The sequence below is a fragment of the Cheilinus undulatus genome, linkage group 7, assembly GCF_018320785.1.
Source record: "Cheilinus undulatus linkage group 7, ASM1832078v1, whole genome shotgun sequence".
In the NCBI taxonomy this organism is placed as follows: Eukaryota; Metazoa; Chordata; class Actinopteri; order Labriformes; family Labridae; genus Cheilinus; species Cheilinus undulatus.
Window position 1 is genome coordinate 41893388 of NC_054871.1, and position 27391 is coordinate 41920778.

Sequence of the window (27391 nt, forward strand, 5' to 3'; positions counted from 1 at the left end):
GTACGGTCGGCTTGAAATCACACAGTGTACACCTGGCTTTACATGATGGCACTTGGAACAAAAACAAACACTTGTGACGTATGCCTCTGACTACCATCTCCCACAACTTTGACTGCACAGCAGTTAGTTTGAAAACTTTATCATAACTTCTCTTTCCATTTAAATACTTGACAAAAAAGAAGTCAGCGTATCAGATTTATCAGCTGCTGACATGATCTTCTCAGTAGGAGCCCCAGAACGTCCTTTATGCAAAGAGGCAGCCGCTGATTATGGTGTTAAAGAAGACAAAGACCACTTTATTAGAAGCTGTCAACGAGGGATTCAAACAGAGTTTGATCCACTTTTCTGCATCACTGCTTTATTACATCCCCTGTACAAGGACTGTTATTTTGGTGAGGATGTTAAACAAAGCACACAAACGCAGCTTGAAATGAAACTTATAAGCTGCCGGTGCTGGAGACAGCGCTGCTCCTGGATGAGAAGAGGAACAGACTGAACAAAGTAGAGATGGTAGTCTTTGTAGAGAAAAGCATGCATCTAACCAGGAATTAGATTATTAGGTAGGGCTAGGTAATATATCTGCATCTTTCTAAGAATTAGATTCCGAAGACTGCCAGCCACTGCATGGCCAGGTGCTTGATACCAGAGCCGAAAGCTCGCTCAGGGATCATCTCCCTGCTTCACCAGGTAAGTGAAAAAAATAATAGGGCCAGTGGTATTTTACCAGCAGTTGAGGACTACTGTCTATTCTACTCCTCAAACAGAAGATGGCACTAAATTTATTTTTCTGTGCCCTCAAACAATCTCAAACAGAACTGCTCCTATGACAGCCGAGATGGACAAAACAGCTGTTCTCTCAGGGAAACACTGCCAGCTGTGGACAGTAGCAACAGAGCAGTTTCCTAAAGTGCTGCACTTCAACAGGCGTCTGGCCACTGGCAGTGGGACTTTGCTCATAGAAAATAATAGGGAAAACCATTTTGACACACACTGGATGGCACTGGTGTGTTTTAGACTTAAGAATTATACCAGGAGGCAGTAGCTGGGCAATATAGCTGCATCTTACTATAAGCTGTTCAACACAGCAAAACTGGTTGTCGATATTGCAAGGTTAATCATTTTTGATTTGTTTTCATTCCCGAATTGTGATTCTAACTCTATTCTGAGTGAAATGGTACTCAGTGTTGGAGTCAATTGGCAGTGTTGATCCACCAGTGGTGGTCTAACTCTGTAAATAGTCAACTGATCTAAGCTCCACCCATGATGATTTCAAATCTGTGGGCAGAGTTCCCGATCATTCCTTTGGGCAGCGTGTTCAGATGTGTTTTAGATTTGTTTAGCTAAGTTTGGATGTTGCCTTTTGTACAGTGATCCCTGCTGGGGGGGGGGGGGTTGGGTCATGTTTCTGCTGGATTGTTGCTGTTTTTGGTGTGAGACACATTTGCACTATGAGTGAAGTTCACTGGGTGTTGAGGAGGTAATGCAGCTCTGCCATACTGTGAAAAGTTAATCACTTTCAATGTGTAGTTTAACTATGTGTTGAATTGACCAATATAGATACTTTTAACGTAAGTTAAATTTAACTACATGTGACTTTAATTAACACAGTCAACTTTGCTGTGTTACCAGAGTAATTACTTTTACTTGAGCACGATACTCATGTTCCTTTAACACCTTTAGGTGACATGAATGGCTAATAATAATTTTCATCAAAAACACCCGTTCCTTGACAAATACACACTTAGTACCTGCTGAGCATTGCAAAAGTTTTTGTTAGCAGAATCTGGTCACTTCGTTCACCATGTAGAGGAATGGTCCAGTTGTACACCACCTGTTCCCAAAGAGCAGAAGATTAAAAAGTTGAGTTTCACTCATCAACATTTCACATATCATTAAAAAAAAAACAAATTGGTATTAAATGGACACTTCTCACAGTCTGAGCCCGCCTCCTCCGCTGTCCCGCCTGCTCCGTCTGCTCCACCTGAATCAGGATGTACTCCTGTCTGGTGAAGTCAATCGGCCCTCCTGTGAAAGGCCCTCCGACCTGCAGCTTTAGCATGGCGTTGTCTCGAAAATCTGTCATGTTCAGCGCTGTGGGACGATGCTGGTCAAGGGAAAATCAAGCTTGTTTGTTTATTTGGTATGAAAAGGGATTGAAACTGGAACAGTCTTTTTGCAGATGGCAGTTCTTTTATATAAGAAATCCTAGACTGAAAAGCAGACGAGGACAAAGAAAGAGGACATTGGTGCTTTTACATTATGAAACTGATTAAAAGCCCTAAAAGAAGAATAACTAATTTTATAAAATGTCAAGTCCATTTTCAGAACATAAAAAGGAAGTCTTTTCTCCTTGAATAAGACTAAGAGATTAGAGCACTGTAGTAGAGACTATTCATTCACCTGTCAGGATTGCTACCACTCCCTCTTACCTTTTTTCTCTGGCAGCATTCATTCTGATCGAAGCTAGATGAAGACCCTTCAAGGTCTGCGTGCCCTTATGCTAAAAGAAAGATGAACATTTATTATGTTCCAGTGCTCTCCTTGCTGATTAAAGCCTTCTGGGACATCTGCAGCCCAACATTTTTGTTTATTATTTCAGATAACAATAGAGGATAAAGATGCACATGAAATGGAAGAGAAGGATACAGAAACTCTCTGTTGAAGAGACTGCGAGCATCCTCCAGGGGTTATTTCGATCTGGATACATGCTGAAGAAGAGCTGAAAGCAGAATACATTCATCCACAGATCATTGACTCAGTCTGCACAGTTCCTTCAAAAGATACAGTGATGCTGACAAGAAAGAAAAATGGGATATCCAGTACACTATGTGGCCAAGCTGAACTAAACTAAAAGCTCATTCTGGTGTGTGCTGTGTTTTCAAAGTCTGTGCTGTGAGTGATTATAGTAACGAGTGGTAGACTTTTGTAAACATGTAACTTGGTGGGATAACATATTGGTTTTTGAAGAAATTTCAGTATCATATTATTAAGAACAAAAGTAAAATTGTTCAATATTTTGTTAGCTTATAACTTTCTGGAGGTAAGGACTGAGCCTAGAGTGTAAAAACAATAGTTTGAGACTGCGGTTTAAAATCTAGTCTGGATATCTCATGGCTTAAAATATACAACCATCTCTAAGAAACACATAAAAAAATATCAAAGTCATTAGGTCTGTTAATTCAAAATTAAATTTAAATAGTATGATTTGTGGTTGTTTTTTTTTAAAGATTGAAAGTATCATACAGTGCCTATAAAAAGTAATCACACACCTGGATGTTTGACCTTTTAATTGATTTTATAAATTAATCATGATCAATATTATGTTGGGTTTTGACAAAAAAAAAACAACTCTTTAATTTTAAAGTGAAAACAGATTTCTACAAAGTAATATCTATTAAACAAAAATATGTAAGGTAAAATAAGTGACTGCATAATTATTCACCCCCTTTCAAATGACCTAATTCAACAGAGGTCCAGTTGGTGCTTGTACTCTTACAATTTGGTTAATCAGTATTCCTGGCTACCATTGCACCATGAAGACAAAAGAACACTCCAAGCAACTCAGAGAAAAGGTTATTGAAAAGTATAAGTCAGGGGATGGATACAAAAAAAAGAAGGAATATGGCACACGTGTAAATCTGCCTAGATCAGGCCGTCCTCACAAACTGAGTAACCGTGCAAGAGAAAGTGAGAGAGGACACCAAAAACCTATGACTACTCTGAAGGAGTTACAAGCTTCAGCAGCTGAGATGGGAGAGACTCTGCTTACAACTGTTTCCCAGGTTCTTCACCGGTCAAAGTTTCATGGGAGAAAGCCTCTATTGAAGAAAACTCTGATTAAATATCTATGAGCATTTGCCAAAAGACGTGGGAGAATCCATGGTCGAATAGAAAAAAGTTCTTTGGTCTGATGAGACCAAAATGGTTCTTTTTGGCCATCAGACTATCAGATGCTATGTTTAGCAGACACCAAACACTGCACATCACCACAAACACACCATCCCCACTGTGAAGCCCCTTGGTGGCAGCATCATGCTGTGAGGATGCTTCTCGGCAGCCGGGCCTGGAGGGCTTGTAAGGTAGAGGGTGAAATGAAAGCAGCAAAATAAAGGAAAATCCTGGAGGACAAACTTATTCAGCCTGCAAGAGAGCTACAGCTTAGGACAAGATGTATTTCCAGCAAGACAATAAACAAAGCATACCGTAAAAGCTACACAGGAATGGTTTAAAGACAACAAGAGGAATGTTCTGGAGTGGTCGAGTCAAAGCCCGGACCTCAGTTCAATAGAGAATTTGTGGCTTGACTTGAAAAGGGCTGTTCACATCCAACCCCAGGCAACATGACAGATCTTAAGGAGTTTTGCAAAGATCAATGGACTAAATTTGCAGTGTCCAGACGTACAAACCTGATTGAAATCTATCCACACAGACTCAGTGCTGTGATCGCAGCCAAAGGTGCATCTACTAAAAATACTGACTTTAAGGCGGTGAATACTCATGCAGTTACTTATTTTACAACACGTTTTCTTTATTGATATTACTTTGGTTGAGATCATGTATTTTTAAAATTGCATTGTAATGCAGTAATTAATTAAGTGGAATATTTTTTATATTGCTACCTGCACTCTATGTCTATGGTTATCTCTGCAGTTATTGGATCAGATGTAAGAAGAAGCTATATCATTTATGTTTATTTTTTGATATGATACATTTTTCTCATCATACCAACAGTAACTCAAAGGATGCATGTCTACTTACACTGCAGAAGACAAGAACAGTAAAGATTGTGGCGATTCTTGAGACTCTTAGGCACCATCTGAAATGACAAAATGTACAGAGTCAATATTATAAACTGGACAGCATTCTTTGAGAGTTGTGTGTGCTGTTTACCAGGCAGTTTAGCAGTAGCATGGCTTCATATTACCCACCAGTCATAAACTAGCAACTAAAGGGGTCTCACCTCATGCTACTGGTGAGCCTGAAGTTGAGGTTGTCCATTGGGTCTTTGTCTGAGGAGCCGGAGCGGGACAGGGACAAGCTGTTGACCTCACTGCCTAGTCTATACCTCCTCTCCAGGTCCAGAGGACCGTTGTCCCAGGGCTCCCCTTCCCCTTCAACAAAGCTGGGTTCATGTAGGGTCATGTAGGTAATACTGGAAAAGAATAATCCCCATCAGTCAGTGGAATCAAGCTCTACAGCTCCAGTGAAGTAAATAAACATTGGTCTTAAGGACACCAGCTGTTGTTGTAAGCTGGTAAATTGAAAAATGTTTCTGCAGCTGCAAAGAGAAAACACGTCTGTAAAAGAAGAGCCTCCTACAATCAAGAATTGTTTTGCACACATTGTCTGTTGAATCAGTGTAAGAAGGGTTGTTCAAAGATGTAATAAGCTGAGCTGTTTCATAAGAAGACACTGTTGGCATGCCATTCATAATCTTTATCACATGCAACGAAAAGAATCCAAAATATGATGGCTTCCTTGGTTATGGGGCTTCAATTTCTTTTACAAAAAAAGGCATTGCTTTAGGAACATTGTAACCTTTCTGCCAAAAATCAAAAGCAGCATCTATTACACAGTTAAGATAAAGACAAACCAGCTAAGGATCTTATTTTGAGTGATGTCCACAAATACACCTGCAATTACCACTTATCCTCCCAGGTATTGCCAAAGGCAATGAAACTGAGATTCAACAGACGGCTACTTTAAGATATGGCTGGTGGCATGATATCTGCTCAGGGGACGGTAGCTGGTGGAAACTGTACTGAGATAAAAGTGAATAAAATCTTCCCTCAAAAAGACGTGAAATTTAGATTTTTTCATCTCTAAAATTATGAAAAAAGTTAGACACAGAAAAAAACTGAGTTCACATTAAATCATTGCAAGGTAAATTTAGGCATTACATACACACATGGACAAAATTGTTGGTATCCTTCCATTAAAGAAAGAAAAACATGGTCCATGTTCACACCATGATACCAAACATCACAGTGACTACTTTGACCCTTTAAATAAGCAGACTGATTACAAGTTTGAAGACACCTGTGATGCAGGACACACCTTAGCTTAACAGGACTTTCAGTCATTTCTCGAGTTACCATCATTTTTGTCTGGGCCAGTTTCATTAGTTTGTTTTTAAAAATGACTCAGCTGCTTAAAAAAAATGAAGGATCTGGAACCCCTTCTTAGATTATCTACCTTTACATCTTGAAAGAACACTGCTGAAAGGCCAATATACTTTTGATTGGAAAAAAACACTGCATACTACTTAAAATACCCCTCTGATCACGCTTGAGAACTCTGAATGGATGGGAGCTGGGGTACGTTTCACCAAATGAGATTCTATTTCTGTAAATTTTACTATCTACATCATTTATTTACTTTACAGTTATGCTTATGAATTGTACATTGTCAGATACACAACTTGTCTTTCTCATTTATTACTATTATATTTATTTTTCTTTCTCTGTATACCTTTTTTTAACATTATTATTGATATCATTATTATTATTATTATTATTATTATTATTATTATTTGGGAAGGTGGGGATTATCTGGAATCTTTATTTGTATTTGGAATTTGACAACTGATATGCACATGCTATAATGTGAACTGTGAGCCTTTTGTTGTGTTGTGTTCTGAAAATAATAAAAAGTATATTTAAAAAAAAAAAGACTCAGCTGAACCACAATTTAAAAGCAATGTCTGATTCATTAGTTATTTTTTATTTATTAATACTTTGGTCAGTATCAAGCTATTTCAGCCATTTTGGGTTTTTCTTTCTTTAGTGGAAGGGTACCAACAGTTTTTCCACATGTGTAGAAAAGCACAGACGCATCGACAAACAATGTGGAGTGAACTGACGATGGTAGCAGATGTTTTTCTGTTGTGTTTTATCAATTAAATGCATTTTTTTACACCTAGCAGCTGATTCAGGGAAAAGATTTATTCCTGGGCAGAAGGTGTGACCTGTTGAACAGACTCTGATCGGTTTATTTGTGGTCAAATGTGAGGGAAAAATGGTGGCATTGTTGGAATATTAAAGATAAAGTTTGATAAACATCAACATTGCATCAGCATCCGTTTCTGCCATCATCTACCATTCTTTTGTGTGAGAACTGATGTCCAGTACTGTGCAGAAGTTTTAGGCATGTAGAGCGCTAATGGTTCTTCACAGGTCCTGATGTTCCACAACCCCAGGCTGAAGACAGGAGGGAGGGCGGTCAGAGTCAGTGTCGACACATTTAACATGTACGTGTGTCGCTCACCAGCCAAGGTCGAGCTTAACAGCATTTCTTTTGGTCTTTGCACCCCTGGTAATACGCCCAGCGACCACCAACAGTTTTCAGGTGCTTAGAACACACACACGACAACCAGGGGGTTGTGGCAACAGTACCCTAGGCTATGTTTAAGCACCACATCTACCCATAACTCCACCCTAAAGCTGTGGGTTTCATTTTGTTTCCATCAGATTATTTTCCCATGCCCTTGATAGTGTACAAAGACATCCAGAGCATGACCTGAGTTGTGTCAATCTTCCTTCCCGCCTGATGGGACCCTCAGGTGGGCGTGCTCACCATTACACGCCTTATTTCAGCTTCAAATTTTGGCCCAAACATGACTAAAACTTCTGCACAGTACTGTATGTTTTTACACCAGTGATATCATGAAATGGCGTTGTGTCAAAGTGCCCATGAGACTTGATAGCGATATGGATAAGCTGAAATGTTACTGATTTTTCCTTCTGTTTAGTAGTAAATATAGACCTCTATCCCTACAGTGTGGTAACTCTAAATGTAACATCACATCGTTTTCACTCATTGAAACACAGATCTCAGACATGTTCATTTCTTTTAATCAGGGGATGAGGTGAGAGTAGCAGGGAACCATTCCCATGATCCTCCACTACCCTAAAAATCATCTTTTTTCCATGATTTGAATGGGAGCCCCCGACCTCAAAATGTACAAAAGCTTTGTCTCATGTATTCGGTCTACTATTGTAGACTCCAAGACTCCTCAGTCCAAGGGGTGTGGGATTACTCACCTCTCATCTTGGGAGAATCTCAGCAGTGGCGACCTCTCTGAAAGGCTGGCTGAACTTGATTTTCCTCTGAAAATATTAAACATGCCAAAATTGTGCCTGAAAAAAAAAGAAAGAAACGGAATACATTAAATGAAAATCAAAAATTGCTGCTTAATCTTTGAAAAACATGTGTGCGCTGACCCCAAATCCCACAGCTGTCACTGCACAGCTGTCAGTCACTGGTTAAAGAGGTTTTCTCCCCTTTGTAAGTCATGGATGGCAGTAAGGTGGGTGAGCAGCTGGTGATCGGACACCTAAGGAGATCATTAAAGCATCTTTTGTCACCCTGCTGCTGCACCGTGTCCCTGAGGCTCCTGCAGGTTGCCTCAGCCAGGGGCCTCACAGCTGGGTCTCAAACAACAATCACATCCAGGAACAGGCATGCACACCCACTCTATATCTGTTTTCACCTGCTTTTTTTAAGGCAGAGCACTTACACAAATTCATTTAGGCAGCAGGTGTTGATATTTGATCTTAAAAAGGTCTCAGGGCATTACCATTGTACCCTCTTCCAAACAAATTGTTATCTTTTCCTCCACCAAAAAACACCAATCTACTTCTCATCAGGCCCAGTCATCTCAGCAATTACTCTGACAACAGTTCAGCCATCATCAGAATCGTTATATAATAGAATTCCAGCCCTCTGAGCCAAAACTGTCTGATGGAAATCTTTCTGAAAATTAAAGGTCCCCCTCGGCTAATCTTATAATCTTGACTGGTTCTACCGTCTGCCTGTCAAAAGGGTCGGGTGCTTAAACACAGCCTGTGCCCTTCCTCACTCAGAAGCAGACTGTTTCTGTTTACCGTAATTATGCTTTCACCAGTGTTCTCAGTTAATTAATGTATCAATATGAGGTAATTGTGCTGTGCTGAAGATAATGCAGTCATTTGTTGTTCTTTACTTTGTGTTGTTGTTGTCTTACACGTCTGGAGGGCATTACCGAACACGCTCCAGACAGTTGGGTGCTCTGAATCAATGAATTTAGAGAGGGTGTTGGATAAAGGAGTAGATTACATTAAGTCTGCCACATTAATCCTCTTTGGAATCTCTTATACAGCTATAAAGAGATTTACTGCATGTCTACAAACGTTTTCTTCTCTCCCCTTATCCTGATACGACTCTTCTCCTGTCCCTGAGATAGTTTAATGATCGTATGGTCTCACCTTGAAGAGAAGTCTGTAAATATGACAGGACGGCTTCTTTTGTGAATGCAATGATGTCTGCTGATATGATGATGTCATCTTGTATATGAGGTTATTTCCATTTTCTTTCACATCTACAATCCGAGAAATCTGCAATCTTTTTTTCTCACTGGCAGATTTGTGTTTCTCTCCCAGTAATAAAGACTTCTGTCAGGCCTTTTCAGGTAACAGTCACATGGGAGAGATTCCCACTAATCCTGTCATCAACTTTGATTGTTGTTTTGATTAAGAGCCCCCTGGTGGCATAATTTACAAACTGCATATTAAATTAACTGTGACTGGATAAGTGATGATAAATCTTTTGGCAAACTTGGATAAAGCAAAAAAAAAAAATGCCTTTGTTAATGCCGTGGCACATCTGTTGATATGTCAATTTTATTCTTACCTTAAAAAATATATATTTAAATTGTTAATGATATATTATGGCTGTGATATTTTAGCTTTAAATGTAACGGAGCCATGGCCACATGCCTACACAACAGTGTTAATTTTGTTGACTGAAACTATGACTAAAAATGTTTGACAGCCTTTTTTCCACAAAAAAGACTAGAATAAAACCAGCCAAAAAACAGATCTTTGATGGCTAAAACTGACTAAAAGTAAGTTCAATTTTTGTCAAGATGACAAAAACAAGACCAAAATGTAATTTAGTTTTTGTCAGACATTCAAAATCTATGATATTTCTCTACTTTGGGTAAATCTGTCAAAATACATTTGCATCTCCTCCACCTCTCAGCTGTAGAAAGCAGGGACCCCAGGTTTGGCAGGGTGCCTTGAACACACTGCCATGATTTGTAACCAGATTCATTTAAGAGAATAAATGCTTGGACTTAAAGTGAAGAATAAAATGTGAGGATTTTTAATGGACTAAAAAAAGACAAAAATGTTCTGAGTTTTTTTCAACTAAAACTAGACTTATAAAGCAGTAAGCATTAACTGGTGGCCCGGGGCCAAATCAGGCCCCTAAAGCTCCCAATGTGGCCCCCAAAATATGACTGAACTCAGAAAATGATGTTTTGACAAAAAGATGTTTTTGGTTTTTAGGGGTTATTTATCAAATCAACCCCAAAACGATCAACAGTGCAACACTTTAATGTCACATCCCCTGGTTGAGTTAGTCAAGTTTTATTTTTCCCTCATTTCCAGTCTTGTCATTTCCTGTTTTATTTTGTTTACTTACCTTGTGTCTCTTTTCCAGATCACTCCTTCCTGCCCATCCCTTCTTGATCCCTGCGTCTGTTATCACCACATGTGTTTCACCTGCATTGATTTTCTGAGTAGCTATACCTGGTGATCCTCACCTGGGTTGTCTTCCCTCTCCTTTGTATATTTATACCGTATATTTTTCACTCCCTTCCCTCTGTGCGAGATTGTCTTGTTCTACTTCCAGTGTGCATTACTTTCGAGCCTTATTATCCTGATAGATCCTTCATGTTTAGACCCAGTTTTTGACCTGAGTTTTCTGAGTTTGCCTGCTGTTTTTGTACTTTTGCCTGAAGACTACTGACCTCCTGTGTACCGAACATTGCCCCCATTAAACAGATTCGAACTTTTACCTGTGTCATATGTCAGCATGTGGATCCTTTGTCTGGCATTTTGTGATATTTACCAGGAATTACTTGTTTTTTGTGGGGTTTTTTGTTTTATTAATTCATATTTTTAAAGTAAAACCAGCTAGCCATTATCAGTAAATATGATGATGATTAATCAGTCAGTTCTGGTTTAATCTGCAATTTTCTGCTCAACTTTCCACAGCAGGCTCTTGAAGCGTGCAATTTTCCTGCCTAAGAATCAAAACAGCATACCTTTCCTGCACATGTTTCTGGACAACATGGCAGCCTCAGAAATATGTAGCTAAAATATTTCAAACATCCCCCTGTAGCTGGCAAGTCCAGCCCCCAAAGCATCTGCTGAGACAAAAAGCTGGCCCTTGTACAAATGTAGTTGATGACCCCTACTATTAAGCATAGAAATGACTAAAATGTGACTAAAACTTAAAGGCATTTAATGTAAAGACAGACTGAGACAAAAATTAAAAATAGCTGTCAAGATTAACACTGCTACACAATCTTAAGTTTGATTTTGACGTGAAACAAACCAAAAACAACTGTTAGGCAATGTTTTTGTACAGAAATGTCCTGGACATATTTTTGATGTTTTATAGCATCAGTTTCAAACCAGGAAACCCAAGAAGTACTCTAAGAGGTATTGAGGACAATTAGAGCAACGGTGTGGCGTACAAATCGAGACAGACACACAGACAGACACGCCACCAATTATAGTAGTGCTAGTTTGTCGATGTCAGTGTTTGGTGAAATGCATTTGCACAGGATGAACAAAGTCTGTAATGTACTTGAATTTATAGACATTTCTGAAGGAAAAGGTGAAGGTTAGGGTTAGCAGGTGACATCGCCTTCATGTATCCTACACATACTCTTAGGCAGAGATGCCATTAGACATGTGCCAAAGTGTATCTTTCTCATTTCTTTTACATTTTTATCACATGCAGGAAGCTGTCCATGCTCCTCCTTTATTCTGCTTCTGACTTAATCAATGTCATATACCTTGTGGATGTTAAAATGGCCCCAAAATCCTTACATATTTCTGTATGTGGCCCTTAGTGGAAAAAGTTTGGACACTCCTGCCCTAGAGTTATGTTGTTTTTCCTAATAAATTAGTTTTTTATCGCATGTTAACCATAGTGGTGCTGGCTCTGCTAACATTAGCCTTAGTCAGCAATGCAATTTCACACCATTTACCTGAGACTGAGATCCCACTTTGAATAAATAGTTCTCAATTTTGACCCTTCCTAGACAGTTGCCTTAACTAGTTGACTAGACAATACAATAAATATCACGTTTAACTAGATATCAATATGGATCACAATACAAAGCATAGTATCCCTGAAATAACTACATCAAAAATAAGATACAAAGCACTGATCACAGTAAATGTATCAGGTTAAATATATTTCATCCTTTAACATGGATTTAAATTTGCATCATAGTCATACTGCATTTGTGAAAAACAGAAAAACAAAGTTTGAAGCTTGAAAAGAAGCCTTAATTTGTCCAAATACTGATTAATGTATGTCTGAAATATTATGCAGAAATATTCACTGTAGAAAAAGAAGACACTGAACTTCAGAGGTCTAACCCTCTCTTCAGTTTTCAGCGTGTTTGGTTGCCTGTGAGAGCAGTTTAACTTCAAATATTTCAGGTATTTCCTGTGTGGGTGGAATATTAATCCTGCAAATGAGAAGAACCTCTCAGCCAAAACTAGAGAGCTGAGGGTTGTGTTAAATGGAGCAAAAAGCCGTGATCAGTTGGTATGGCTCCAGAGACAGCAGGTCCCTTCTGCTGTCTCTCTCCCAAATTAAAAACCTTTTTAATGTGTCATATGATGTGTAGCCATGTGTTTGGACCCTTATCTAATTATTATTTTTGTTTTATTAACCATGGAGAGAGAATTGAACGTTTTTTACAAAAAGAATATGTCTTCATTTGAGATTACTTGTCACAAATTACATTTTTTTTCTTATTACAGAAATAACATTTTACAGCTTTCCCCACAAATCAGATGTCTACTAGAGCTGAAAATTATCTTGATGAGGGCGACGAGAAGGAACAATGACAGCAGGTTGTAAAACCAAAATTAGTTTGTTTTCTTGAAGATCTACCAAGTTGGAGAATGACTGGTTGCACTGGTGACATAATCTATGAGGGAATACTCTCAGCCACCTTTTCTTCAAAGTCAGGGTTACAAACAGACAGTATTCCTTTCTGTGCCTACCCAGAATGCACAGCTAGCAGACCATGAGGAGATATTTTATGAATCTGACATAAGTATATTGGATTAGAATCACATCCCCCACTTTTAAAGGTGTCAAATCAACAACCTGACAGTTACAACACGGCAGGATTCTCTCTACCACGAAAATATAAGAATGACAGAAGCAATCATGTTCAAGTTTCTAACAGCAGTGCACCCTCATGACTTCTATCACAGACAACATTTAGCAGGCAAACAGGTTCTGAAACGTCTTTTTCCAAATAAGCTCATGTCTGTCAAATTATCCTATTGTTCCTAAGTTTTGATGCTTTATTTTCAATTTGCATAATTCATTTAAGTAGATGTTTTAATATTTCACATCTCACCTCAAGATTTTAAGACTTTCAGTAAGACTTTACTAAACGTAAATCTGAAACAAAAAACACTGCCAAATGCAACAGTTTATCTGTCCCATTACATGCTTTTGTAAGAAATAGCTGTGGTACAGTTCAGTCTCTAAAGTCCCTGTAAGTGAAATTATCTTCACTTTAGGTTTGTCATATGACAGGCCAGGCCACACTGAGTCATGAAAAACGTCTCTAAGTTTATAAAATTAAGCTTCAAAATCATAAAAAAATGAGGCCGTAACATCTGCTCTAGGATGGTGTGGGCGTGTCTTTGAATGAGCTGAAGACACGCCCACTCACAAGAAAGCATGAGTGCCAAGGAAGAAAAAGAAGTTAGGAATTATAACTTTTTACCTCTACTACGATGGATGTTTGATTATCCCACCCCCCAACCCTGCCTCTAATATGGCTGTGAATATCTGTATAATTTAAAACAAATAACTGAAAGGAAAAAGAGCAAATTAACAAATTATGGTTATTTACTGAAATCAGAACACACATCAGCTGTCACATTTTCCAAGAAAAGTAGAAAAAATAAACACCTTGTATTTCTTGCTAACAAAATAAATTATTTTCATACTATTGTATAAAAAGTATAAATTAACTTTGCTGCTCACACTGCGAAATCGGCTACGTTTTTGAGTTTTAGCAGACTGATTGGGACAGTGTCATGTGACTACTACTTCTCCTTTGAGTTTCTGGCAGGCTACATGCCTTGTGACACTTGGCTGTCTATCACATGGCTGCACAGCCAGTGGTGTGTTTTTATTAGTAGATAAAATTAGTAGTAGCATTAGTCAAGACAATTACAAAGTTAAAAAAAATGAATAAATAATTTCACAAGGTAGTTTTATGTCAGTTACCCGGTACCCAGAGAGAACCCACACATGCACGAGGAGAACATGCAAACCGTGACCAGGAAGCGAACCAGGAACCTTCCTGCTCCACCACGCCACCCAAATTGAAAAGGTGAAATCATGAAATAAAAAGTCAAAATCATAAGTTTAAGTCAAACTTGCAAGATGCTAAATTTAAAATATGAAATATAAACACAAATTAATTTCTTTTAACCATACTCCTGACTTTTTATCCAGTTATTTTCACGCTTTAGTTTTGCAATTCTTTGACTTACTGAGATTACATTAAGGTTAAGTTTACGTTTAATACTGGAGGAAATCTGCAAACCTCACACTGGTGGGCCAGTTCTAGTAAAATGATCTTTTTTCAAATCAGTAAACAGTGTTTGTCAGGATAACAACCGAATATAAAGATCAATATCTTCTTGTTTTAAATAAAATAGTCCATAAAAGAAACAAAAAACAGACCAATCGGCACTCATCATAAAGTTTTACACTTTTTATTAATAGAAAATGTAAGCAGCAAACGAAAACAGACGTTTTTCAGCCCGAGGCTTTCATCAGCATTTCCACAACACCTGTGGGTGTGACACTTATTTATATGATATGATATAACATATGAAAGCCTCAGGCTGGAAAGTGTAAAACTTTATTAAGAGGGGGGATCGGTTTATTTGTTTTTTTTTTGTTTCTCACTGTTTTTGAGCTGGCACCGACATTCCTGCATTTTGTTGAGTTGAGCTCGCCTTCTCCAGTCAAATAGTCTATAAAAGAAACCTTTAGGTCAGTGTTTGTCTGAGATAAATCATAAACTAAAGTAATCCTTTGGTCAGAGGTATTACATTGTCTAAAGATATTGTTGTCATTGTGATATAGTGGAGAGAAAACAAGGGTTAAAGTATGCATACAATCTTACTGCCACAGATTCACTTCTATTTAGCACTTTCAGACTGAATAAAGTCAGCTGTTCTGTGTAACTTCCCCTCTGGAGTATTTCTGATATGTGCTTTCAGACAAACTAGAAACCCTCCACTCTTGGTCTCTTGTCTTTATAATCGGTCAATATCAAATTGTACTATAAAACTGTTAAGTCTTAAATGTTGTAGTAAAGGTTTGAAAGTGTGTGAGTGTTAAAGTGTTAGAACTCCATCTTAATTTGGCTGCTGAACAGTAAGGGTGGCCAAAACGAACTTTTTTTAACGCAGCAAAAAAAAACCTACTGTTTAATCCCAAGGACGTCACAACCACAGGTTGGAGATTAGCACCCTTCTGAGTGAGACACACACCCACAGACACAAACACTTAAGACCCTGAGTATGTGAATGCTGCAGCTTCACAAGCATTCCAGTGTTTTCCAGGTACGCTCATACTTCCCTTGAAAGATTTAACCAGCAGGGCATGTGTAAAACGATTCTGCACGTGTGGTTAGACTGTCTTTACTCCAGTAAACCCACTGATCCCTTCCTAAACTAGAACACAAGACAAACTTGACGTATTATAACTTTTAATCACCTGCTTAAGCTTTTGAGGTTTAAAGTCAATAAACAGAACCTTCATTCCTACATGAGCTACCACGCAGGGGCAGCAGAAACCTGCAAACACGACACACTGACATAAACGTATTCTTTTATGTTCAAACTCAACACAGCACTAGCACTAGTTTTCTGGGAAAAAAAAAAGTATCTGTTTTGACTGAATCCACTTTGGGCTCTATAATAGTAGTTTCAAAGTCAATATGACTGTAGGGTGACTTTATACAGAGAGAATAACATACCACCTATTTCCACAGAGTACACCACTGGCCTGCTTTCAGCACTGTGTAACTTCAGCAACAGTTCTTTCACGAAAAAAGCTCACAGCTGTAAGGTAGTGGGTCGTATACCAGCCTACAGCTAAAAACAAAAAGTCAGTCAGCCCTTCTCAGTACTGTTTGATGCCAAGAGGCTAAAATAGAGAAGACAGTAACAGATAAAGCTAAGAAGAGAAAACAACATTTATGTTGCTCACAGAGACCTTCAGTGGGCACCAATTCCTCCAAAAGTCCCGCTCCCCCTGTACGGAGGCTATCGTCCTCCCACAGTCTGGAATTACTGGCCAGTTTTTGCTTTGCCATTGTCAATCCCCACTCTCCCACCTATATTCTACTCTGTCCACTGTCTTAGACCCCGTCCACCCAGAGACGAAAACGATATATTGCCGTTTCATTTTGAAAACGTTTTCCTTAAAGACGGAACCGTTTCAGGGAATATCCGCGTTAAGCACAGAACCTTTGAATACGACTGAAGATGCTGTAGTGCATATGCCAAGCCTGTAAGTGGCGCTGTAACACTGCCACAGAAATGCACCCAAAGAGAGAAGAAGATCGCAGAAAACTATGAGGGGCTGTGCAAGACATAATTCATTCTGGACCTTTCACATACATACATTCTTCTCTCACATACATGCATATATACTTCCTCATATAGAGCTTAACAAATTTTTTAGACCACCCTAACCCTAACCAAAGTAAGGTTTAAGCCACAGCTGCCCTAAATTAATGGCAATGGTAATAACCAAAATCATTTTCTATGTTTCTGTAGGGGTTAATATACCAATATGTAGAAGCTCTTTAACCCAAATGATATTTTTAATGCTAAAATATAATAATTATTGTTATCCATGAATTTTCAAATTCACTGATTTACAAAAAAACTGAAAAAATAGTAAAGCACATTATTATTTCTTGATTAATATGTCAAATTATAGTTATTTACTTTCATTCCTGAACAGAAAAATTAGTTTTAGTGGTCGAAAGTTATGCTTGATTAATTTCTGACTTCTCAGAGAAGTCCAGTGAGCCGGTTCAAATTTGGGTATAAAAAGGTGAATTCAGTTTGAAATCCCTCATTCCTGTTCAAAATGGTAAAACATGGAGAGCTCACTGAAAATGAAAGAGTCTGCATTAAAGCACTTCACGATGCTGGATGGTCTCTGAGACAAATAGGACAGGTGGTCTAATAAATTTGTTAAGCACTGTACCACCATTATCCTTCCTCTTGACCTTTTGTTGACCTCAGAAGAAGAAGAAACAAAGTCCGTTTTCTGGCTCAAACCTCTGTTATGATGCTTTAAATGATACAAAGGCCACTGAAGCTGAGAGATTTGGCAAATTTACCTCACAATGAACAAAAAACAGCATTTAACTAACTGACTAACAGAATCATGCCTCTGTGAACTTAAAAGGGTAACAGGGCAATATGAGCATTTTATTATAGTTATTTTACTTTATTAGTTATAGTTAATAAAGTATAGTTACAGTAAAGTATAGCTTTATAGTTATTACCTTTATTTTAGTGGGCCCTGATTACCTGGTAATTTTATAGTATTAAGTGGTAAATATCTAGTAATTTAAAAGAATAAGACTTTGTATTAAGTTGGCACTTTACTAGATAGTGATTCAGAAATAAAGTAATACTAAGGAAGTAGTTACCAGTAATAAAGTCTTTATCATCCAGTAATTCCTTGTAACTAGAAAAGCTTTGTTTACCGTGATATTATTTAGTAATTATAATTATATTTTTTGCTTATCAGGCAGTTACACATGTAGGCAAAATTGTCCACAGTTGTTCAGCTGCTGAGCTACAACTGAAGACAACAATTTTTGCTTGAATTTCAAAAATAATCATGTTTTTAAAGTCAGTCAGCGGTCAGAAATTTCTTTACTGGATTTGCAGATATTTTCTACCTAAAAGAAAGGAGAAAATGTTAAAGAACATCGAAAACACGAAGACTGTTTCCATGAGCTGTGGAAATACTGTCAACATGACGAATGAGGAGATGGTGGACTCAAGGCTAGAGGCCAGCAACACTGTGGAGATCCAACATGAAGAGATCCCAGCAATGCCAGAGTCTGATGTTCCCTTAGAAAGTGTGGAAGGAAGTCCCAAGCAGGACCACTTTCCAAACTGGGGACTCTTTCATAAGTACCAGGGACAATGCCAAACACCGTTCCTGTACTATGATCAGCTGTTCCCAGGACAGCCATACGGATAACCTGAACCACTGCCTCGGATTCCAAACCATGGATCACCTATACCGGTGTTCTATAGACCGTCAAATCCTCCATACCAGGGCCAAAATCCCTCTCCTTCGATGCAGGAGGGGGCAGATCTCCAAAGTCAACTGAGAGATTTGTCACTCCAGCTGGAAGAGGAGAAGGTGATGAGGATTGAGGCGGAGCAAAAAAACAGCACCTGCATGGAAACAATTAATGATCTGCAAATTGAAAATAATAGACTCCATAGAGAGCTTGACATCAGGATGAGGCAGGAGATCACCTCCAACAAAGATGGCAACCTCACCAGGGAGATTGTGGCTTTAAGAAAACAGCTCAATGAACGGGTCACCAAATTTACATCTCAAGAAGAGACCATGAAGAACATTGAGAAGGAGGAAGAAAATCTCCAAAAGCAGCTGGAGAGCTACAAGAAGACAACTCCTGAGGTCATACAAAACCCTAAAACCCTCAAGAGCAGAAGCCAAAAGTGACACAGAAATACAAGAGCTTCTCGACATGGTTGCCGCGCAGAATGATCATCTGCAGGCTGAAATGTCCAGGACCAACTTCCTGCAGAGAGAGGGTTCAGAGGTCATACAGAGGGTGACGACTGAGGTGGACTCCTTAAACGACAGATAAGGGTCCTTCAGAGTGAAGCCTCCAGAAAAGACATCGCTACCACCCTGGAGAAGGACGACTTGACAAACCAGCTGCAGGCATAGATCAGCTGCAGCTGTAACCTGGAGCACAAGCTGCTGACCAAGGAGGTCACCATCTAGGCTCTGCAACAGGTGATAGGCAATGCAACAGAGGTTAGTGCAACTCAGGAACAGCGTATCCAGGCTGATACACTGAGGGCTGACACTCTGGAAGAACTACAGAGTGAAAGCCTTCAGTCTTCAGAAGCAGAGGATAGGGACCTGAATGGGCAGCAGAATGTGAGTAGCAGCTGGAGAGCGATCAAATCCAGCTCCATGAATTGCTATACTGCAAGTGTCCACTTGAGGCAGGCTGCAGGAACACCTGAAGTTCCATCTGGACACCTGTTAAACAGCCGGTTTTGACACACGAAATAAACTGGTTTACATCCTGGTTCAAAACACCAAACAGGTCTCATTAGCTAGTGTCTTATTGTGCTCTCACTGTACAGGGGGTGAATTTTTTTGTACCACGATCGTTTAGATTATATTTAGGATGAAAGCTGATTGGCGCGTCTCATTTGATTGACAGATAGCTCGGCAGGCAGAGGCTCTGTTTCTGTCAACCAGAATGCTTGCTAGCAGGCTGACAGGAAGTCGCGCTTTGCGGGCAGGCTGTTAGGTTGATCCAAAGTTCGGTTGAGACCGTGATTTCAATATGGAAGCCTCCACGAATGGGCTTCAAGAACTGATTTAGCCCACCTATTGTAAGCAGATGACTGACATCACACGGGGTTTGTCCAATTCTTTCTACAGTCTACGGTGCCAACAGATGCACTGACAATCTCACCCATGGTCTCACCGGACAACTAGAAGTCATGGCAGAGGGTAAATATTTCTCTATTCTTCCCAGCATTGTGAGTATTCTTGCTACAATTCGCTGTCTTTCTCTCTGTTACAATCCGACTTGTCTCCTCGACTGGGCGTACCTCTTTAAAACTCTTCAAACTCCAAAACTTTGAATAGAAACACACCCAAAATGCTGCTAGGATTGAAGTTACTCATGTCCACCATCTCCTGGTGTAAAGTGGTAACAGCGCAGACCTCTGCTATTAGCCCTATCTCCCAATAGTAAAGAATCCTTTAAAAAATTCCTGGATCCAGATGGTGATCCGGATCAGTCCCAAAATCTAATCAGTTCTTCCTCATGCCATTTCTGACATATCCTGAAAATTTCATCAAAATCTGTACATAACTTTTTGAGTTATGTTGCTAAGAAACAAACAAACTAACAAACAAACCCATCCGATCACATAACCTCCTTGGCGACGTCTGCCCTGAAAAAGAATCCCCGTGACACCGGGGACAACCCAAACAAATCCCTGCCCATTACTCAGGTGCTGGTGCTTCGCATTTCCAACAGCACCCATTTTTTGCTTCATTTTTGGGAAAGGGTTTTTTTCTTATACTGTGGGCAACGCTATTTTGAACGTGTGGGGATTAACTGAACGTACTGTGATCCTGCATGCTTAGCATGTGTCTAGCGTGTGTCTCTGGTAGCCCTTCCCACAGGACTACGGGGCATTTTTCTATTTTATGACAGCTGACGTGTTTTAATGTCAAAGCCAATAAACAAAGGATTAAAATAGGACAGATTGTTACGGACTGAAATTAATATTTCGTAAGGTCGGTAGTTTTATCCCAGACTGAAGCAAATTTTTAGGCTGGCTTGACTGATTAAATTTCTGAGAAGTGCGTAAATGTCACCAGCTAATAAATAAACTGAGTCATTGCATTTACTACGAGAATTGAACCTGATACACCTGCTCCAAAATCCACAACTCTACCCCTCAGCGATATCATCTACGTGCAAAAACAAATGTCCTGATATTATTTAAATATATCTACATCGTTCAGTGCCATATAGTGCTGTGATACGATTCTAGAGAAAGGTTGTCATTATTTTCCTCACCCTTTCAATGAAAATATGAACAATAACAGTCTAATAAGATAATTTTCCTCCTAGTCACTGATGTGTGCACCTTAGTGCGACTGGAGTCCAAGTCGCAGATTCCAGTCCACATCTCTCATGAGGCTCACTTTGCACTGAGCTGTGGGTGACATTGTGTGCAGCTGGGCATGTCCTCTGCCGCTCAGTTGTTAAGAATGAGGATGTTACAGTTTCAGGTGATGATGAAATATGATGCAATGTACCAACTGCTTGCTGTAAAACACGTAGCTACTCGTCAGACGTCATGCTTGTTTAACCTTTGTGCCCTCCTCAAATTTGCTACCCTCAGGACACCTTTGAGGCAAAAATGTACACGCACAGAAAAATTACCATTAAATTACCATACGTCAATATTTTTTTCTACTTTTATTTCATAAATCTCTTTAACAACTTCAGGCCTGCTCCAATCTACCAAATATTAAATAATTGTCAATACTTTAACCCTTTAAATGCCAGTTTGATTATTTGAAAATTTTTATTTTTTACTGAAAAACAGAAAAAGTGAATTATTTTTCATATAATAAATAGTGGAAAGATGGGGCTTTGGTGCTGATAAGAGACTTGGATAGGTCAAAGATTAGCAACAAAATTGATTGGATTGCACTTGTATTTTTTATGTATTGCCAGCTTTAACATTCGGGCACCTTCTTGGCACCTTGAGGCAAAAATGTACATGTACGAAAAAAATGCTATTAAATCACCATACATAAAGATTTTTTCTACCTTTTTTCATGAATCTCTTAAACAACTTAAGACCTGCTCAAAACTACCAAACATTCAATAATTTTCGAGATTTTTAACCCTTTAAATGCCAGTTTGATTATTTGAAATATTTTGTTTTTCACTACAAAAAAACACAAAAAGTGAATTATTTTCCATAAGACTAATAGTGGAAAGAAGGGGCTTTAGTGCTGATGAGAGTCTTGGAAGGGTCAAAGATTAACAACAAAATTGATGTCCTTGCACTTGTATTTTTTATGTAATGCCAGCTTTAACATTCATGCACCCTCTTGGCACCTGCAAAGCAAAAATGTACATGAAAAAAAATACTGCCATTAAATCACCAATCATCAACATTTTTTTCTACCTTTTTTTCATGTATCTCTTTAACAACTTCAGACCTGCTCAAAACTACAAAAAAAAAATCTCAGAATTGTAACCCTTTTAATGCCAGTTTGATTACTTGAATATTTCATTTTTTACTGCAAAAAAAAATGCAAAAAGGTAATTACTTTCCATATAATAAATAGAAGAAAGAAGGGGCTTTGATGCTGATTAGAGTCTTGGATGGGTCAAGGGTTAGCAACAAAATTGATTTGATTGCATTAATATTTTTTATGTAATGTCAGAAATACCCTCTTGACATCTTTGAGGCAAAAATGCCCCCATTGACTTCCATTAAAACCATGTTTTTTAATCTGTCATTACAGTATAAAATCATGCATTCTTTAAAGAGGTAGTGAACACTTTAATATTTTTTTTCAACTGTACACTGAGGTATCTGACTGAACTATAATAAAACACAGTGTTGGCTTTTATAGCAAAAATTTGTACCAAACTGATAAAAATCTGGATTTTACAGCTTTTAATTAGCTCAAACTGACATCTGCCTTGAAAAATCTTTTCTGAAAAGGTGGGGCTTATGTGATAAAGGTAGAGCGTTACTGCCTCTAACTGACTTTACCATTCAGAGACTACTCCATCTTCTCCTGCCTGCACCTGCACTGTCTCAGCTCTGAGAGCTCTGGCTATAGTTACACCACTGCTGGAGCCAATGGACCAAACAGGTAGTGCTCAGAACCACACGGCCGTCCACACGGAGACGAAACAGTAATCGTTTACGGATTTGTGCACTCTGGGACCCGTTTTCAAAATGTATCATTTACAGTTACCCAAAACGCTGTTTCCGTGTGGATGAAACGCCGATACGACAAAAAACTTTTAGGTATACTCCTGAATTCTTGTCCGTGTGGACGGGGCCTTACAGTCTTGATAAAGGTATGGAAGGCCCACAGTTATTCTTTACAATATAAAGCAGAATTTTTAAACAATGACATGGATGGTTTGGTCTTTCCAGAAAAACTAACAGTGTCTCCACTCAGGTTATTAAAAACCAACACTTTCTCAACAACATGTAAGATGGTTCGGCGTGGAACTACCTGCTGAAGTTTAGGACAATATCTTTTGTTTCATTAAAGACCCTGTAAAGTGACAATAAATGAGTATTCAGGTTTGTTGTATGACAGGCCACTGTGTTACAAACCCCTTAATCAAACTTCAGTCAGATAAAACATCTCTAAAGACGGTTACACACCGCCGTGTGGTAACTACCCTGAAACCCCCCTCTCTGCCAGAGGAGTCCCCCAAAATGCCAAACGTTTTTTTTTTTTTTTTTTTTTTTTCAAAGCGGCTGCTGCCACCGCGGTAAGAGGCATCAATGACGTAGAGGCACTTCGGTGAACGTCACAGCAGAGCCCACCCACAAGTCCATCATACCCCCCTCCCCAAAAACACATAGAGTACCTCACAGTCTCTGTATATTAATGTATAATGTACTATTCACCTTATGTAGCCCCGCCCTTTCTGCATGCTTCCATTTTGATCACTTTGTCCCTTGCCTTCCGGTCAAGCACCAAGAAAGAGGAAGTACATCAGGCAGTGTAAACAAATCGGTAATTTATTGTCTGTTTTTTATTTCAAAAATGGTCATTTTTTATGCTAGCGAAATATTATACTATAAAACATTTCATAAGGATTATGAAGAAGAGCCTTCATTTTACATACAAGGACTTTTTACGAACTACTTTCCGTCAGAAGTCCAGTCCTACAGTCACACAGAGGCTATCGTCTGAAGGCACGTTCATAATTGTTTTGTAGTATTATTTATTATTTATTATTATTTATTATTATTTTAATACTTGTGCTGTCTTTAAAAAATGATGTGTAGCAACATGTGATGCTGTGCAATATATTTTTCTTATACATTTTAACATTAAAACTGGAAATATTGCCCCTTTTGTCTTAAAATTAGTCCATCACGTGTTTTTTCAGGATGATCACGGTGTGATGCTTTTTGAATCAAAAAAATTCAGCACTCAACACAGTAGGGTCTTGAAATGTGTACCATATCACATATAGTAATGAATATATCAGCTCTCCTCTATCAATGCACATGACACATGAGGACATATACAGTTTTTCATCAAAGTTAATGATCACTGGTGCACCTCCATTATAAAAAACATTTATAGCCACTATAGGGATGAATATTAAACTAAAATGATTGGTAGCTATCATCTTGTCTTTTACCACAGGTGGTCAGATCTTCAAACATTCTTTTGATAGCCTACTTCTACCTGTTTCTGAAGTTATTTTGTCCTGTGGTGAGCCATTGAGTACTACATACTGTTGCCCTTTTTCACTTGAGGCTAAGGCTTGAGAAATCTTTGAAGAGCATTATCAAACTGTGAAAACTGAGAAAATGAAACATGGCAGTAATCTACATGTATAATATTACCTGCCACAGCCCATATGTTTTCTATGTTATTCTTTATTTCAACATACTAAACGTGTTATTTTGAAACCCTAACAAAGCAACTATTTTTAGAATTAAAACCGGTTCACAACAGCCCCAAAACTAGCACCTCTAGACAGCTATCAGGCGATTTAGCGCTACAACCGGAAATCAACAGACAAAGCGGAAGTTCTTCTTGCGGTCCATGCTTCGTTTCTACATAAGGTGAATAAAACAAAGGGAAAAATACGGTTCCGTCATCAAAATAATTCCCCCTAGAAAATACGTTTCAATGGTTGGTTCCACTATTTTTCTTCTGGTTGTCTTTGTACGACGGGAGAGCCGTGCTCTAGAGCTCAGGATATTCTGACACCAACAGTGTGAGCTCTTCCATTGTTTGCTTTGACCCGCAAAGCCTGCTATTTCCGGGTTCTCTCCCTCTTTCGATGTGATTGGCTGCTGCCAGGCGGCTGCCACCAGAAAGTTGAACACACTGAACTCCGAGTGGCAGAATTTGTGCGCGTTTACATGGTCGGCAACCGCTTCTGGGTCCTACCACCGCGGTTTAAACCGCTTCCTGTCTGCCGCCCTTCCCTTAATAAAATGACTGGAGGCGGTGAGTTGCTGTGCGGCGGTGTGTAACCAGCTTAAGTTTCTAAAATTAAGCTTCAAAATCATGAAAAATGAGATTTTTTTTAAAAGAATGCTACATTCTGAACATGGAAAGCACTTATACTATTAGCCTGTTCCCTGACCTTACATTGACCTTACGATCACTGGCAGCTGGCTCTGTGCCAGAAAAGAGACAAACTCTGTTTTCTGGCTCAAATCTCAGTTCTAATGCTTTAAATGATCAATAGACCACTGTGGCTGATAGATTTGGCAAATTTACCTCACAATGAACAAAAAAACTGTTAACTTTCAATGAAGGAAGTAACATCAGCTAACAACAAACTGTACTGGGATGATCTGCTCTGTGATTCTATATTGTTGTAGCATTAGGGGGTGGGGTTACTCCCCATTTTGGGGTGATGACATCATGAGCCCACATATTTGCCCCGCCCAAATTAAACCAAGCCAGAAAAGAGGTGAAAAGAGTTCTTACAGTCTAAATCCAAAATCCAGTCACACATAGATCTCAGTGTTTTCACGTGTTTTCACATGTTTACAGCGACCTTCTTCCAACATATCTAGTGTGTTAGGACACAAAGTTTGGATTTCCCATTACAGAGTCTTTAAAATCATGACTTGACATTGACTTTTGGTTTTATATTACATCTGAATCCCAGTGTACTGGCCGTAAGGAAGGGTGTATGATATTAACAGCATGAAATCAGTATGGGCAGATATTAGCTAAAAAACTCAGTAATCAGTATCAGTATTTTAGCCCATATGTACAGCAGATGTTTTGGCAGGTTTTATAAATACATTTGTGCAGTTTAAAGCAAAACTGATGGCCTTACCTCAGCTTTAGTTTGTTTGTTTGTTTGTTTTATCTTCATTCCTTAAACTTCAGAATAAGGATAAAACAATCATACAGTTCTGACTTAGTCATGGTTAAGGAATCATCAAGTCTCCCCAAGACCGAGTGTTTTTTCTCACTTGCAACAAAGGGGCAGAACATTATTTTCAGCATAAGCTGCAAGGACACAAAACAGTGTGACACCACCTGTGGTGCTAACTTCAGCAGCCTGGCTGGACTGAAGTTTTAGATCTTAGCTATATTTAAATATCTGCATCGATTTCACTATTGGCTGAAACTATTCCGTAAATATCGGAATGTCTGCACATCAGATATCAGCAAAAATCCAATATCATGCTTCTCTAGATCAAATATAAAAATCATCTCAACTTAGAGCACCAAACCTTTTTGATGGTCAGTAGCATGGCATGAGGACACTGTCTAATTCTTCTGTGGTTTCTCAGGTCACCTCTAGATAGTCTATTCCCTCACTGACATGTAGCCAAACAAGTGTGACCACAGCAGCTTTTCTCTCAATAACGCTTCTAAATGACACCTTAGTCTCCAGCTGAAGCAAATGCGTGTCAATAAGCCACCGTTAGGGAGCGGAAATGCAATAATTGAGTAGTCATACCCGTCCTCTTGTCGAACAGGAAGAAATCCATCATTATGGATGGCGCACTGTCCCGTGGGCAGACCTGAAGACTGCAGCTTCTGGGTTTCTCTCCTCTCTGAGAATCCTTGAAGAAGAAGCAACTCCTCAAAGTTTCCTGCAACGGCCTCTGGTGACCTCAGGCTACTCCTGCCCTGGGGGCCTTGGGCTGATGTCTGAGACAACTCAATGTCCAGGTTGCTTTTGTTCTCCAAATACATGGTGAGACAGCTGAAGGGTAAAGAGAAAGTTTAGATTCAGTGGGCATGTCAAGAAAGAACATTTAACAATGGAACATGAAATAAGTGATGGATTGGTCAACTGGCAATATATCATCAACAGAGAGGTAGAGCATGTTAACTTTTAATATCATACAGCTGCTTATATCCATTATCAAACAAATAATCAATGTCCCTGCTCATTTCAATGGTGTTTCATCAATAAAAGAAGTCCAGTCCAGTTTATACTGTATTTTAGCTGTCTCACCCGTTAGCCTCTTCATGCTAATGCTATGTGATAGACTTATGAAACTCAACTAAAGTGTCTTGTCTGTATACTACATGATAAAGTGCAAAAAAAAATCCTTGCAGGAAAGAGGAGAAGATGGGTTATCACAAATAAGATTTTCAACTTCAATACAATACTAGTAGAAATCAGACATTCACACAGGCACAGAAATTTCAGGGTATTTCTTGTTTATTTTTTTTTAATTACAAAAAAAAAATGCAAGAATCCTCACTAACACTGCCTATTCTCTGC

At 38.9% G+C, this 27391-nt stretch overlaps 1 protein-coding gene across 1 annotated transcript in view; it reads right to left on the reverse strand.

Annotated features, from left to right (window-relative positions):
- oca2 (oculocutaneous albinism II) overlaps positions 1-26853 on the reverse strand; it is a 115238-nt gene extending 88385 nt beyond the window's left edge. The window contains exons 1-7 of the mRNA XM_041792041.1: positions 26615-26853; positions 8043-8138; positions 4961-5152; positions 4759-4816; positions 2647-2719; positions 1934-2091; positions 1749-1831 (exon numbers count right to left, since the gene is read on the reverse strand). Coding sequence (XP_041647975.1) covers positions 1749-1831; positions 1934-2091; positions 2647-2719; positions 4759-4816; positions 4961-5152; positions 8043-8138; positions 26615-26853 — 899 coding nt within the window. The remainder of the gene's footprint in view (positions 1-1748; positions 1832-1933; positions 2092-2646; positions 2720-4758; positions 4817-4960; positions 5153-8042; positions 8139-26614) is intronic.
- Positions 26854-27391: the final 538 nt, after the last annotated feature.